Below are 16,528 nucleotides of genomic sequence, written 5' to 3'. Positions count from 1 at the left end.
CATCCCCATCAGGTCATATTAAAGGGAAACATCGAACCATTCAGAGGCGAGATGGTAGATTTGTTGCCTGAAGGATCATTTGTATTATGGAGATGCTTTGTGAACTGAAATGAGATTTCCTGGAGGGAAGACGGTGTTCTTTCATGAAACACTACTGAGAAAATTTAGAGAAGTGGATTTGAATCTGATTGCAGTAAGAATCTACTGCTGCCAGCATACATTTTGCGTAAGGTCTACAAAAATAAGAGAAGTTAGGCTATTCAATAGTGGTTTTGAGTTTGCGTGTCTACCCAGCCTTGCTCCAGTTGTTCTTGTTTGAGCATTGTTACTAGGTACTCATTATCTAGTCTTGCTTTGATAGAAAAGTTCTCTGCAATATTTAACATACTGTTAATAAAAAGGTCTGTTTTAAATAAATTGATTAGGCTAGTATTTTCTTGTTACAGGTGACATTTGTATTCATTTTAACAAGGAAGAACAAATATACAAGTAATACTTGCAGTATTATATAAAAAGTTGAAATCTGAAGATAATTATCAGAAGGATAATATCTTACCAAAACCAAAGGAATTGTCTTAATTTTCCTTGAATGTAAGACAAAGTAATTGTTGCTTTTGTGGTAATTACTATACATTCCACTCCAACTTGTTGCACGTTATCTGTTATTTATTACTATTATTCTGCTGCTTTGTACTCTGTCATAGTATACTAACTACTTACACTACATATATTTGTTCCTAGATAAAATTTGTCGTTAATGTTGTATCTATATTTCAAACAGACAGCTCAGTTCATGGAATCAGTACTAAGAATAAAAAGATCTAAATAAATATTCCGTATCGCTTACTGTGACACAGAAGGGTGTTTACTGTTAGGAACACATTTCCAATAACTTACTGAAAAACATAAAAATTTTGTTACCAATAAAATTTGGTTTAAGAGGAGCCTGAAAGATTTTGTAATATGTGCAAGGAAGCATTGTAAATGGTTTTCTTTTGCGAATTCAATCTGTAATAGCTTTGGAAATTCCTTATACAACTTTTAACATTAACGTGTGTATGATAAGTTTCCTGTGAATTATGTAATTGAAAATACATTTAATAGTCAAAACCAATAAAATTTGTTGACAGACACATGCTGAAATGATCATGTTAAAAAGTAATTATATCTTGGTCTTGCTGATCTGTAAAATTTGGATCCGTAATACAGTCCAGAACACACGAGGGAAAAAAACATTTATATATGTATAGTGTGATGTACATCTAAATATTTTTGAACATGATCATTTCTGGATACGACAATCAATAAATAGTATTAGTTTCAGTTGTAATTTAGACCATGAGTGCTGCAGCACAGTCTGTTAGTGCTGTAAATGATTGGTTGGACTGGATCCCAGTCTATGGTGACGAGACATGAATGGCTGAAGAAAATAACTTAACATTTGGTTTTTGCTACCAGTATTATTTTCTTAGTGGTTTGATTACTTACAGCTTAGTTAGAATTGCAGTTGGAACTAATAAAATTTGATGATAACAATTAGAAAAATGATTTTCGCATTCTTCATTAAAAAAATCTTAAAATAAATTATACTGTCCACTGTATGGGGCTTTTTGAAATAGCCTACTTGCTACAAAGCCATTGAATAGCATAAAGGCTCTGTAAAGAAACTGTTGAAGAAACAATGACTAATGCACATTAGGTTAAAACAAGGTGTAGGGCTGTAGACAGATAGATGCTAAAGGAAACACTTTTGACTGACAAAAGGGCAATGCATGAAGCCTTCAATGCTTTCAATAACAATCTTATCACAAGACTTCTCACAAAATTGAAAGACATTCTGGTCCTTTAAAAAGTCTGTTAGTAGCAACAAAGTTATGGCCAGACATCTGCGGATGACAGTAACTGAAATTGAAGGTAGCAGAGCAAAAGCAGAAACACTAAAATCCATTTTCAAATCTGTCTTTACAAAGAAATATCCAGGAATACGACCACAATTTCTCACACAACTGCAAAGATGAATGATATAGACATTACTTTAAGTGGTGGTGAGAAATAGCTAAAATAATTATGAAAAATCCACCTCGATTGCACAAACTACTTGGTGTTTACCTAGGTTTCAGTGTCTTCTGATTACAGCCTGGTCAGACGCTTAGTATTATGGCGATGTAGCGACTATGGTTGTTTCTGCTGCATACGTTATTAGTGAAGTTTTATCCGTTAACAATAACGTCCTTAGCATAGCTATCTTTTTAGTTTAGTTGTAATTTCTAACTAATTTTAGTGCTTCCACATTAGCTTGTGGCTGATTTACCATCCGTGCACAAAGTTTGTCATGCATTGCTATTAAATATGTCTTAATTCCCGCATCCTCGCTTTTATCATTTGCTCAATTTGCTATTTGTGCAAGAAATTTGGCAATCAGTTAGGTCCCAATCCGTGTTAACTTTGTAATGCCGCTCCCATGCATAAGAAGAGCGTTTCCTGGCCGTGCGCATGCGCAGTGATTTCGATAGCCGCGCATGTGTTGATTTTAGCCTTTGACTATGCCTATTTAGGCAAGCTGTTTTATATTTGTTCTGAAGAAGGGGTGGTTACCCACGCTGAAACCTAGGTAAACACCAGGTAGTTTGTGCAATCGAGGCGGATTTTTCATAATTATTTTGACACTTACGATTGCCGACGTGCTGCAATGCTGAAAGTTCTTAAATAGCTAAAAGTCGTAAAATTGAACAAAGCTCCAGGGCCCAGTGGATTCCTAGTCAGACTGCATACAGAGTTGTATCTGAACTATCCTCTCTTTCTAACCAAAATATATCATAGATCCCTTGAACAAAAGGTTTTACCAAGTAGTTCAAGAAAGCACATGTGACATCCATCTACAGGAAGGGCAACAAAAGTGATCCACATAACTACTGCCTAGTATCTTTGACATCCATCTGTTGCAGAATCTTAGAACATAGTCTGCACTCAAACATAATGAAATATCTCTAACTGGGCGACCTCGTCCATGTCAATGAGCATGTATCCTGCTAAAATCAGTCATGTGAAACCGAATCCTTGCTTTTCTCACATGACATTCTGAAAGCCATGGATCAATGGTGTCATCTGGATGCAGTATTTTTTACTCCAGAAAACACATGACTCAATATCTAATCTATACTTATTAACAAAAGTACAATCATATAAGATGTCAAATGAAATTTGTCACTGAATTGTGGATATTGCCATAGGAAGGTTGCAGTATGTTATCTTGAATAGAGTGCCATTGACAGATGTGGAATTAACTTAAAGCATGCCCCAGGGAAGTGCGTTGTGACTCTTTCTTACATGCTATTTAATGTCCTGGCATTCATTATTAATAGTAACCTCAGAGGAAATGATTAGTCATCTATAGGTAGGTATGGTCTGAAAATAGCTGGGCAAGAGCTCAGTCAGACCTTGAAAAATTTCAAAGTGATCAAAGATAGGCAAGTAGCATGAAATGTTCAGAATGTAAAATAGCATCCCATGACTGAAATATCGATGATTCGCAGGTGGAAACAGTCATCTCATTCATATATATCGGTGTAACAATTTACATGTATATGAAATGGAATGATCCCATAGGATCACTCGTAGGTAAAGCTGATGATGGACTTCAGTTTGTTGGTAGGATAGTGAAAAAATGCAATGCATCTAGAAAGCAGGTTGCATTCAAAACACTTGTACAACTGATCCTAGAATGTTGCCATGTTTGTGAGACCCAAGTCTGATATGACTAATGGGGGATATTAAACATGTACAAAAAAGGGCAGCACTAATGGTGACTAGTGTGTCTGATCCATGGTAGAGTGTCACTGAGATGCTCCATGAAAGCCACTTACTAAGTTTCAAGAAACAGTAATAATTGAAGAAACAAGGAATTATAGTACAATTTTCTACAGATCACTCTCACTGGGACACTAATATGTGGTATAATGATAAGCACCCTCTACATTTTACGTCACATTCGTTTGCAGAGTATATATTTAGATTTAGACACCATAATTATATTTTTTCTTTACTTCATTCATTCATTCATGTTTCTCATCATTTAATCTGTAATTTGTAAACAACTTATGGAAAAAATAATGTATAATGTGATACATGTATTCTGTTTATAGCATATACTGGTTCCAGTTAAGTCAAAATGAGAATACCACATACTATCCCAAAGAATGCATATGAGGTGTATAAACCCTCCAGGACAACTTTGAATCTTGTTGGCGAGGATGCAAGACCCATCAAAGCTGAAAATATCACTTGGGATGAAGATATACCGCCAACTCTAGTTACATTGTGTGTACAGAGCCTTGTACATTCATTCAAAGGTAAATTTATTTTGCTCACTTTGAATTTTTGGATATTCAACTTGATGATGATGAAGAGGAAAGGAAATGACTAGTATTGGTGACGATACTCTCTGCCACACACTGTATAGTGGCTTTTAGAGTATATGTGTAGATGTAGAAGATCATCACCATCACCATCATCATCATCATCATCATCATTATATTGTACAGTTTCCTACCACTGAAGAGACTACTTAGAACACAAGGCTTTCCATCTTCTCAAGTCTTCCCACTACTCTCTCTCACTACTTTGGCCCAGTCTTCACCCCTTTCCTGAATGTTTTCCTCCACTTATTTTAGTCACTTGTCACTTCACTTTCATTTTGTGCCCTAGCCTTCCATCTTTATCTCAGACATCTTCTTGGGCATCTTCTTCTCAAGCATTCTCTTCATAAGCCTATATCATTTGAATACTTTTTCCTGAATATTACCTTCCAGGCGTTTATTTTCATAACACTTTTTATTTCTCCTCTTTTCCATATTTCTTTCGCCTATTCAACTTCCCAAAAACTTCACTTCCCACAGTAGAGTTGACATATATTATGTTTAGTGTATTACTTTCTTAGCTTTTTGAGGATTCCTTTGTTCCATATCATTCTTCTCACACTCTTCATAAAGTTATCAGCTTGTATAATATGTTCACTTATCGCTTTGCCATTTATAACATTTTCTTGTATTTTACTCCACAGATAGTTAAATCTTTCCATCATTTTTTGCACCCGGTTTCATATTTACTATCTATCTTTTGTGTCCAACTTCTCACATTTCTTTGCATTATCTTTTAGGCTACCCAGTATCGTGTTTACTATAGATCTATCTTTTGTGTCCAGCTTCTCACATTTCTTTGCATTGCCTTTTAGGCCATTCACTTGCACAGCTTGTTACCAAACTTGTATTTTCATCTGTCTTTCCTCATCATTGTTCCCCAACACCATCTAATCACCAGCAAAAAGCATTGCTCTCACCCTGTGTGTTATCTCTCTTGCCAGTTTTGTCATCATGGAATCTATCATCATTAAAAAAAGTAATGGATACAGTATTGTATGCTTTCCCTTAATTCATGAAGATCATCAGTAAATGTGTCCCATATTTACGGTATTGCCTGAAGCCATACTGTTCTTTCAGCAGCTTTTCAACTGTTCTACAGATTCGACTCTCAAGGATCTCAAAACATTTAGCTGAGTGGCACATAAGAGTAATGCCCGGCTATAGTTCTTATGTCCTTTTGTCTTCCCTTCTGGAAGACAAGTGCAGTTACTTATGCCCTTCTTTAAGTTTTCTGAAGTTCTCATTTCCTTCCATACTGATCTCAACTCTACGCAGTCAAGGTCATTTCCTTATTTAGGCCCTCAAACACTGGTACCTTTCCTCCTATTGTGTTCATCAGAGCCACCTTCACTTCTATTCATATTATTTCATATTCTATTCCTCGTTCATCCTCTATCTATAAGGGCATTCAAATGAAAGTGAGGCAGATGGGAAAAAGTGAGTAAACAGTTTATTATTTCAAAAATAATCACCCTAACTGTTAACACATTTATCAAAAGTAATCATCATAACAGTTAATACATTTATCCCATTGTGGGACAAGATGGTCAATGGCTTCATGCAAAAATGTTTGTGATTGCCTACAGAACCATGATTGTACACAGGTGTGCATGTCTCCGTCAGAAGCAAATTGACAGCCGTGAATTTCTTTCTTTATGGCGCCAAAAATTTGGAAATCACTTGAGATATTGGGACTGCATGGAGAATGTGTAATAGCTTCCCAGCGAAACTTCCGCAGTGTGGTCGGAACAACCTTTGCAGCTTGCGAGCAGGCATTATTCTGCAACAGAGCAGCATCATCCATTTACATTCCTGAACATTTGGACTTGATGGTGCACTTCAATTAATGCACAGCAGTATGTGGACATTTCGCAAAAATTGAAGCATGCTATCAAGTTCTAATGCCCAGAAGTGTTGGCAGATGTTATCATTCTGTTGCAGAATAATGCCTGCCCACATATTGCCAAAGTTATTTTAATTATACTGGGAAGTCCTCACACACCCTCCATACAGTCCTGATCCCTCCCAATGTGACTTCAATTTTTGGGGTCCAGAAGAGAGACATTCATGGCTCCTGATTTGCTTCGGACAAAGATGTGCATGCCTGGATTCAATCACGGTTCCGTAGGCCACTGCAAACATTTTTCTGTGAAGGTGTTGGCCATCTTATCTCACAGTGCAAAAGTGTTTTAACAATTATGACAGTTACTTTTGAAATAATAAATAGTTTGCTTAACTTTTTTTTTCCATCTCTCATTTTCATTTGACTGCCCCTTATATATCTTCGTATCCCTGCACATCTCTACCTGGACTCAGCACATCATTATGTTCTCCACAATTCTTTGTGGTCATCCTCCTCCTCTTTCTCAATCCCATTTTTATAAACCAATTTTTTCATTCTCAGTCTTTCCTCTTCTATTTCTGGTCATTCCATATACTATTTTCTTATTTCCTTTATTGTGCTGTTCCATCATCATGGACTATTTCTCCATTCACTTTCTCTTTTCCACTACTACCTGCTTTTGTGATTTTCTTCATTGGAACCACATTGTAAATGTTTCATTTTTATTACAAAATGAGTCAAATTTACAAAGAATTTGGCAGCATTACATAGCACCCCTTCTGGCCTGGATGCGTGCACTGATTCAGTTGGGACGGGTGACATAAAGCCATAGTATCCTCTCCTGAGGCAAGCTAACTCACAACTGTCGTATCTGTTACGTGATATCCTTAATACTGGCACTGGGACAGAGTTGACACTAATGCTGGTCCCTCACATGATATGTTGGTGCCAGATCTGTGGGTATTTTTGGCCACAGGTGTACCTCAACATCAAGCAGACAGTTCATAGAGACACGTGCCATGTCTGGACAAGAATTGCACTGTTTAAAATTGGCACCAAGATACTGTCACGTGGAAGGAAATACATGAGGACAAAGGATGTTAGTGACATTCTGTTGCACTGTCATAATTCTCTCAATTACTACCAGCCATGACTTGATGTCACAGCTGACTCTCCTCACACCCTGATGCCAGGAGTAAAATCACCGTGCCTCACCATAGTCACAGACAATGGTCATCCAGGATAGTGCAAATCTGCCATTCATCACTGAATACAATGCAATGCTATTCATCAGCAGTCTTTGCTTCCCAGTCATGGCAGCACTCCAAACATAGCTGCTTTTGTGCTGTGCTGTTGATGGCAGTCTATGCATAGGACAGTTACTCCCTAGTTCGGCTGTTGCTTGTCTCCAACTAGTGGTGCAGGGCGACAGAGAAAGATGGACGAGTCCGTTACTTGTTCTTAAGTGGCAGATGCAGACATCAACGGGTTGTGATGTGGTTGATGCACAGTATAGTGGTCCTCTGTTGTGATAGTCAGACACGGTTGACTGGAACCTTGACAGTAAATGTGGCTGCCCTCATGTTCCCATGCAGTCCAACATTGGGTCTCTGGAACCTCTGAATGCTCCACAAATCAGAATATTACACCATTCAAATAGCCAGCCAAAAGAGACCAGCAATGAGACCCCTTTCAAACTCTGTTTGGTGCCAATAATGCTGTCCCGCATGAATATGTAGCAATTTCATGACTTACACAGGGATTACTCAACATCTGATGCTTCTTATATATGCCGTGGCAAGCCTGGTAACAACATTATACATGACATCTTGGACATTCGGGAATCCAGCCGGATGTTCGCCACCTGAAGAAGACAGCGAGGCACGCTGTTGAAATATCGTGCTAGAACGACGCGAACATCCAGCTGGTTTTCCGAATATCTAAGATGTCAACAGATCGCCGGGAAAGGATGAAGAATTACAACATTATACATGAACAACACTATTATACTCTGGTGGCCATTCAACCTGTCACAGAGAAAATGCAGCTGTAATCTTGGACGTACCCTCCAGTGATGTGTGTGCAGAAAAACTAAAAGTATAGTTGCAACATGGATAGAAAAATAATATAGTACGTAGTTAACATTTGATCAGATCAGGTCTATTTTTATATTGAGAATTGAATGAGCATAGCCATAATAACTTTAGCTCACATAATACCTCAAGTTTATAATTATCTTTCATGATTCTGTACCTCAACATTGTTTTCATTGTCAATATTAGACAGTCAGGTGCTGACTCCAATACCAGTATAATATGAAAATTAATTTCCTTTTCCTCACAAACTGCTGAATTGCTATGCTAGTAAGACATTTAACACATGTGAGCTGTAATTACAGTTTATGTTGAATTGTGTAGAAAAATTCAACAGGAGTGACTTTTCTGTAATTTTGCTCATAATGACAGCAAAAAGAAAAAAAAATCACTTATTCAGTCATGGACAGAAAAGACATTATGTGCAATGAGATTTTCCCAGAATGGTAGAGAGCCTGCAGTACAGGAAAAACTGAACCACCTAGGTAATTTCACAGGAGGAGAAACGAAAAAAAAAAGAGAATGATACATTGATCATTAAACAACACTAAAGCAAATCATTGCTGTTGTTATTGTTATTGTCATTGTAGTAGTCATTCCAAAAACTAGTTTTAGTTTCCTCATTTATCCATTTGAAATTAAAATAATAAACTGAATGGTGTTAGTTAATAATTTTGGATCAAACTGTCTTCTAGTTGAGATAACATTAACAAATTTTAGATGATAACTATAAAGAATCTTGACGTCATACAATAATTATCTCTCTCGTGAATAAATAGAATACATTATGGAGCAATGAACATACTGGACTTGCTAAAACAATCAGTAAAATAGCCACTGTGGACAAAGTTAATGTGCATGCACAGTTAAAAACACCTCATTTCCGGAGCTTAATACTATGTGTAATGCATGGATGCATTCAACACAGCTTTTCCACATGAAATTTCAACTGTATTATAAGTTCATTAACATTTTAAGATTGTGGAGTAATAGTTCTATCGTACGTTTTTCTCCAAATACAGATAATTGCATTATGGGACTTTTTGTATTAATATTATGTCTTTTATAATTTGTCATTATTCTTACAACATAAGTGTTAATATGTGCTAATGCAATCATGGTATGCAATTATAGTGATTTAATTATATATGTATATTTATATGTATCCTGAAAGTAGATCCTATCAATTTTTTCAGTAATTCTTAACTGTTACAGACAGGCCAGTACTAGATTTACTGCCACCAGAAGAACTTGACCTGTTACTGGAAACATTACCAACTGATCTTCCTGTAAAACTTACTGTCCCACTGATTAGAGATGGAATTTACTGGGAAAGAAGTGCTCGTAACCGTTGGAAAAGTGTAAGTTGCATTATTCCACTCAAATGTATTTAATTTTTGCTCTCTCTTCCTTGAACCATAAATGTAGGTTTTCCATATTCCACAAGGCTGTTACAATAATTTTATTTCATGAATAAATGCTTCCTGAAGTTCTTCCCTAGTCGGATTTGTTTTCAGTCCTGATCTATTAATGTCTTTCTCAGTCATCATCTTTCAGAAGGCCATTAAGTATTTTATTTAGTTGGTCAAATTACGTCAATAGCCTGAGGTATTACTTCATCAATGTTCCAACTCATGACTGGCATTTTTGTCTGAAAAGGATTTAATCAATATATACCAAATATAATTAAAAACTGACTTAGACTGTTTTAAGATCAGTTTTTAATAATCTTTTGCTGTAGTTACATTGAAACTACAAATAAAATTATCAGACTTATTCAGTACTTTAAAAAAATCTGTGATGAATTTATAACTTACCTTCAGGAGGCAAAATACTGCCAATAGACACATATAAAAGTAAAAGAGACACACACACAATCTTTGTTACAGAACGAATAGTTCCTTCCATGGGTACGGGGACTGGAACTCAGTACTAGGAAAGGGAAGAGAAAAAAAGTAGTAGAAGGGCATGAACTAGGGAAAAAGAATGAAAGGGCAAGGTGCCTGGTGAAATTTTTCTGCTCAGTGCATAGTTTAATGATTGTTAACATCAAGTATAATAATTATGAAGTGGGTTGTATATGTGGAATAGAGCTGGAGACATCATAATGTTTGAGAAGGGTTACATAATGGCAGGATGGAGATTTTGAAACCAGATTTAAAATGCAACACGTATTCACGTGCAGATATGGACTCTGACCCTAATCAGTTGCTGATGAGCTACGGATTAAAACAGGAGAAGTAGCAGTGGATAAAGAGTGTAGACATGGGGATTGGATAAATTGAAAGAACCAGAAGTTGCTGAGAGTACCAAAGGAAGTGTCAAGAACAGTTGACTGAAATGGGGGAAATAAATACACTAGAAGACAAATGGGCAGTGGGGGATTATGCTTGTCACATCTACGGCTTTCTATAAGCCATATGTGCCTACTTGTTTGTGCAGAATGGATAATACCTTAGACAGTTTGTCACTTGGGTACAGATTTGGTTAGTTGATTTGGAGAACAGGACCAAACAGCGAGGTCATCAGATTGGGGAATAATGGGGAAGGAAATCAACCATGCCCTTTCAAAGGAACCATTTTGGCATTTGGCTGAAATGATTTAGGGTAATCGTGGAAAACTTAAATCAGAATGGCCGGACCTGGGTTTGAACCATCGCCCTTCCAAATGTGAGTACAGTGTGCTAACTACTGTGCCACTTTGCTTGGTCAGGTTTGGCAAACCCAAGTTTTCTGAGGTGAGGACTGGTGAGTGCCACCAGCCCTCCGTAACTGTAAGCTCTCAGCATGCTTCAGTAAGCTTCATATAGTGTGGTGGTGGAATATTGTGTGTCACAGGGAATGAGACCTTGACATAAATGCGTGGATCATGAGGATGATAGATACCTCTATAAAGAAAAACCTCATTCTCAGTTAGGTGCAATGTGCCAATGAAGCAGACGGCAGTTGAGGTGAAACAGTCAATAGTGGGCAACCTCTGGGGAAGCTGTTTGTGAGTAAAAGGACATTTACAGTTCCCAAAATGTGTTTTTGATTATTAAGAGACAGAACAGGATCTTCAAAAAAGTGTTGCCTTTTTGTATAAATAAAGGTTTAGTTTGTGTAGCAGGCAAACTAATATTGGTCATGCACTTAAAGAACATTACATTATTTGTGCAAAGTGCCAAGTTATGTAAAGCTGAACTACTACAGAAAATGAAAACTCTTGGGGAATACCTAATTGTTACTGAATTTCACAACATTTAATTCTAGCAAGAGTTTGTAACATGCTGAGACCTGATGCAAATAGATGTAGAGGAACTGAAGGGAGAGTGGGAAGACATCGATAGGAAAGATGTCAAGAACAAAATGAATCTAGTGAATGGTGTATTATAAAAGACAGCTAAATTTATTCATACCTTGAGCTCTCTGTTGCTGCCTGAGCACATTAATCTGGGATTCATATGCCTCAAAGTGAAACCACAAGACAGTAATCCAATGTGCTGTTTAAAGTGTCGTCACTATGGACATCAATGGCTGAGTAACTCTTGGAAAATGTGGCAAAGTTGCACCCGAAGATGGGAACACTAATTTGATTCATGTGAACAGCAAAGGCATCCATGTTGTTGTGAACTGTGCATGTCAAGTATTCTTGGATAACAAGAAGTTTCAGAAGGTAGGATTCATGGGGAGGATATCATATTTGTTGCAGTGGCCAAAACAAAATTTCAGAAAAAGAGAGTTCTCAATGCATACTCTAGCAATGGAAGCTGCTAGAAACACTATCACAAGCAAGTGCTCTTGCAGTGGTAGAGTTGCTGTAAAGGCATTCATTTTCCTCACACAAACCTCATAGGCCACAGACGGTTTTTCATCGAGCTCCAAATCTGCCGCTAGTGTCAGCTGGACTGAAACTGAATAGTGGTTCCCCAATAACATCATCCTCCCAATCTTAAAAGAAAGGCGTGGTTAAGAGGTCTAAACTGAAACAAAGTAGTATAAAGCCATCAAACCATGCTGCTCTTATCCTGTGTGGTGGTTCTCATCCGAAGCAAACTACCGATGACAAGGAAATCAATATCTGATGAGGAAACACAGTCCTCACCAGGAAACCCCATCTATCACAATACTGTCATCTCAACAGAAAGATAAAGGCAAAGACAGTAATAAACCTCACCATTAACATGATTTCTACTTTACAGTGGAATATGAATGGGTTCATGGACTCCTAGCCCAGGCAAGACCTTTGTGCTTATGTTTACAAGAAAGAAATTTTTAATTATCTCACAAACGTGTTAAGAGGTTATAACTTCCACAGAAAGGTTGACCTAAGTGGACAGAGAGCTAAAATAGGAGTAGTCATAGTGATTAAAATTCTTCTGGGTATTATGCCGCGTCATTGCTAAAAATCTGACCTCACGCTGAAGCGGAATTGGGAAACTTCCTCCAGCACTTAAATAGCCTGCACAAAAATATAAAGTTCACACATGAGACTCAAAACAATGGTACCTTGCCATTTCTCGATCCGGAAGTATACAGAGCTGCCGAAGGTAAACTGGGACACAAAGTGTACCGGAAACCAACGCACACTGATCGGTACCTGCACGCAGAGAGACACCACCACCCAACTCAAAAGTATTCTGTTCTGCATACGTTAACTGCCGACCCTACTGGATAAGCAATGAAAATAACATCAAAGAAGAATTAAAGGAGCTACAACACACATTTCATGCCAATGGCTATGATGTCAACATCATAAGAAAGGTAGCTAAAAACAAAGGGAGCAGAACACGGAAGAAGGCAAAGAAGAGAAGCTTCCACTGGTACACTTACCATATGTAAAAGGAGTCAGTGAACAGCTAGGCAACGTCCTCTGCCAACGAGGTTTCAAACTGATTTTTCAAAGCAGTCACAGGATCCATGAAATGATAGTTTCCACAAAGGATGTAGTCAACAATCTTAACACTGCAGGTGTTTACGAACTACGGTGTGAGTGCGGAGCTGCCTACATTGGAGAAACAGGGAGACCTGTCAGCTTACAAGTAGCAGAACACGAACGCTATGTACGATTACAACAACATAATAAATCGGCGATAGGGGAACACCACCGTGACTGTGGACAACCTATCAGGTTCCAGGAAGCCCGAGTACTGGGGAAAGAACCGTGGATACAAGAACGCAAAATACAGGAGGCGATCGAAATTATTAAGCAGCCTGACAACATCAACAGAGAAGATAGCTACAAACTCCTGGCGACCTTGTTGCTGGCCATCCCAGTCCAACGGGCTGTGAGCGGTCGTGCGGCAGAAGCTACACGAGATAAGGACGTATCTGCACAAACAGCTGTAGAGCAACTATCAGTCCACTTCTGCGTACACCAGGAGGAAACCTTGCTGACCAGAAGCCGAACGCTGATTGGCGGACAGCTACCAATCATTGATGATATGGACATCCACGAATAGCCTCTTTCCTTCCATCTTCCCTCATGTCATGACTAGCCAATCATATTAGAGGGCCAATTAAAAGTTTTACAACAGTGACATCAGACATCGACAGTCGGTAATAAATAGAAGCACCTATCCCCATGCAAAACCAGTCATGCCCTGAGGAAGGCTGTTGCAATTCGGCTGAAATGTCAGTTTCAGTTTATTATTGTTGTTAGTTTTGAGCAATGACACAGCATAATACCCAGAAGAATTTTAATCACTATGGCACTGACCATGGAAGCCTACATTCTTATATAGGAGTAGTCATCTTTTTAGATGATACATATCTCTCCTTTCCTCTCCCTGTTAACACGAGCTTCAAAGCAGTTGCTGTCACTCTGCAAGTGCTTCTACAAAAGCATTACACAGATCCATGTAAAATGCATTAGGTGTGGGAGCAGTAATAAGTGAATAGATTTAGTGTGGTACAGATTCTTTCATTATTCGATTCTTGCAATATATGGTGCTGATCTGACATGCTGTTTGGCTTGAGTTTTTAGTACAGTTTATCTGAAATTATAAGAGATCTTCGGTTATGTCGATATGTTTTTTTTTAAAAACTGGCATCCTTATTTAATTAACTATTTAAAACAATTTTATATATAAAAGACAAGTGCCACAGAATATTTTCCAAAAAAGAATAGCTTACTTGTTTACTACAACACTCACAGAGTACAATATCTCCATCTGACCTGATAAAATTCTTTCCTTTTATCCATTGTGCAAGAGGTACACTTCTGGAACTTTTAATTGGAGGCATATTAGAAGCACTTTAACACACAAAAAGAATTTAACAAACTTATGAGGTTCATACACACACCACTAGTGAGGTTTGTTCAAATTCCACAAGACCACTCTGGAGCTGTGTTATTCTTGCAACATCATTGTTAGCTGCAACAGGTAGAGGATGTGCTTTGTTGGTGCAGCACATTTTAGCAATTTTGACCAAGACAAACTCATGTTACAATGTTCTTCTTCAGTACCCCAGCGTAGAAGTGTGCACAGAAACAGCTAAGTGAAAATCTGTACAATATGCACATTTATTTATATACAAAAGCAAACTTTGGAACTTTCCTTTGTGAGAGACTGCATGTATGAGATTCCTGTGTTGGTTTGAAGTTCTATATTCACATATTTTACTGTTTGCATTGCTTCTGCATAATCTTTCATTGATTATATTAATACCCGTTTGTATTGTGATATGTTGTGAAATTTCAAACATTTGCGAGTGCTGCGATGGACTTGTACTGTTATCATCAATTATAAGCTTAAACTTAATTTTTCTCTTTTAAAATTTTTGAGAACAGTACACCTATCCTTGTTGAAAACTATTATTCTCTAATTTCATTGTACAATGATGCAATAAATAGGTTATTTTTTAGAATATTTGTCGCTTACAAAACTATCTTTTCATAAGTTACTGGTACGAGTGTTTTGGATATATAACTTATTTGACAGCAAATCAGCATTTGTGATTCACAGTTCTGCCAAAGAATACATCAGCCCTGAATTTCATTGTATATGAATGCAAATAGATGTGGATTTTTGAGAACTGTCAGAAGCTACCATTGTCCTTTTCATAATCTACAACCAATTTGTAATAAATCTAACTAACAATTGTGCTACATCTAGTTTTCCCTTAAAGAGGAGTGGCTCCATATGTTATCTGCATTTATTATAAATTAACTCTGTTTTCATGTTTGCTAACAGCTGTAGTTAACCTCAAAATGTTTTAGGAAACTAACAATTTTCACGATAGGTTTTTGTGTTGCCTTAATAGAAATCTCTTTTTGTGTATTTGCTTCAATTCTTATAGGAAATTACCAACGTTTTAGCTCAGAAGATTAAACCATAATCAGAGGGCTTAATTTAAAGTTATTTGTTCACAGCCTTGTAATACATTGCACCAGCCGAAATGAAGCCCCATGGTGAATGCTGTTCTGAAATGCAGGATTAATTGGTTGATGTCTGAAAGTACCTGAAAGTCACTCTGACTTCTCTCAAATGACTGGCCGCTGCTGCGGATCGATGTATTGAAAGAGGTCCTGAGAGTTGTGTTCCTGTGATTCCACTAGCAGAGGTACCTTATGTAATATCCTCTCCTGTGGATCCTGTTTCCTCTGCAGAAAGTACAGGATCTGTCATTACTCGTCCACTTGACAGCAAGTGGTGTGTCAATGATAGATCTAGGTGTCCTGTACAGGCTGGACGGTAACCAGGGAAACTCAGGTTGGTGTACTGATCCCCCTAACTAACAAGTCTGAGGTGCTGTTTTCACTGAAACTGAAACTTAGTCAGTGGAACTCACGTCACCTGTTTTGGGATATAAGTTTTGTCTGTTGTCAAGAGGAGGCAAACACAAATGATTGGAGTATATTCATTGTCGGGCAGTTCAGGCATACAGAGAATGATCGTACTCTGTAGGGAAATGGCAGCAAGGGACAGGAAATAGCACCAGGTGCACTCTGTACATAAGCTTGGGGGCTTTGAAGAAGCTGTTCCAGCAGCCATTGAGGAAACAGGGCGCAGCCAACTGCAGATTGTGGTGCATGTTGGAACTAATGATGCCTGTCATCTGGGCTCCGTCATACTTTGGTCATTCCACTGACTTGACTGATGAGAAGGTTGAGAAGACATGCCTTGCTCAAGGGATTTCAACTAAGCTCACAATTTGCAACATTTTCCCCAGAACTGATCATGGCCCTTTGG

The 16,528-nt window shown here is 37.8% G+C and overlaps 1 protein-coding gene across 1 annotated transcript in view; it reads left to right on the top strand.

The window, feature by feature from the left end:
- Nucleotides 1-551: 551 nt before the first annotated feature.
- Nucleotides 552-16,528, top strand: part of LOC126204149 (dynein regulatory complex subunit 5) — a 139,626-nt gene continuing 123,649 nt past the window's right edge. Inside the window, exons 1-3 of the mRNA XM_049938558.1 lie at nt 552-591; nt 4,143-4,349; nt 9,570-9,715. Coding sequence (XP_049794515.1) covers nt 4,169-4,349; nt 9,570-9,715 — 327 coding nt within the window. The 5' untranslated portion in view covers nt 552-591; nt 4,143-4,168. The remainder of the gene's footprint in view (nt 592-4,142; nt 4,350-9,569; nt 9,716-16,528) is intronic.

The sequence above is a fragment of the Schistocerca nitens genome, chromosome 9 (genome assembly GCF_023898315.1).
Source record: "Schistocerca nitens isolate TAMUIC-IGC-003100 chromosome 9, iqSchNite1.1, whole genome shotgun sequence".
In the NCBI taxonomy this organism is placed as follows: domain Eukaryota; kingdom Metazoa; phylum Arthropoda; class Insecta; order Orthoptera; family Acrididae; genus Schistocerca; species Schistocerca nitens.
This window is presented reverse-complemented; position numbering and strand designations above follow the sequence as displayed.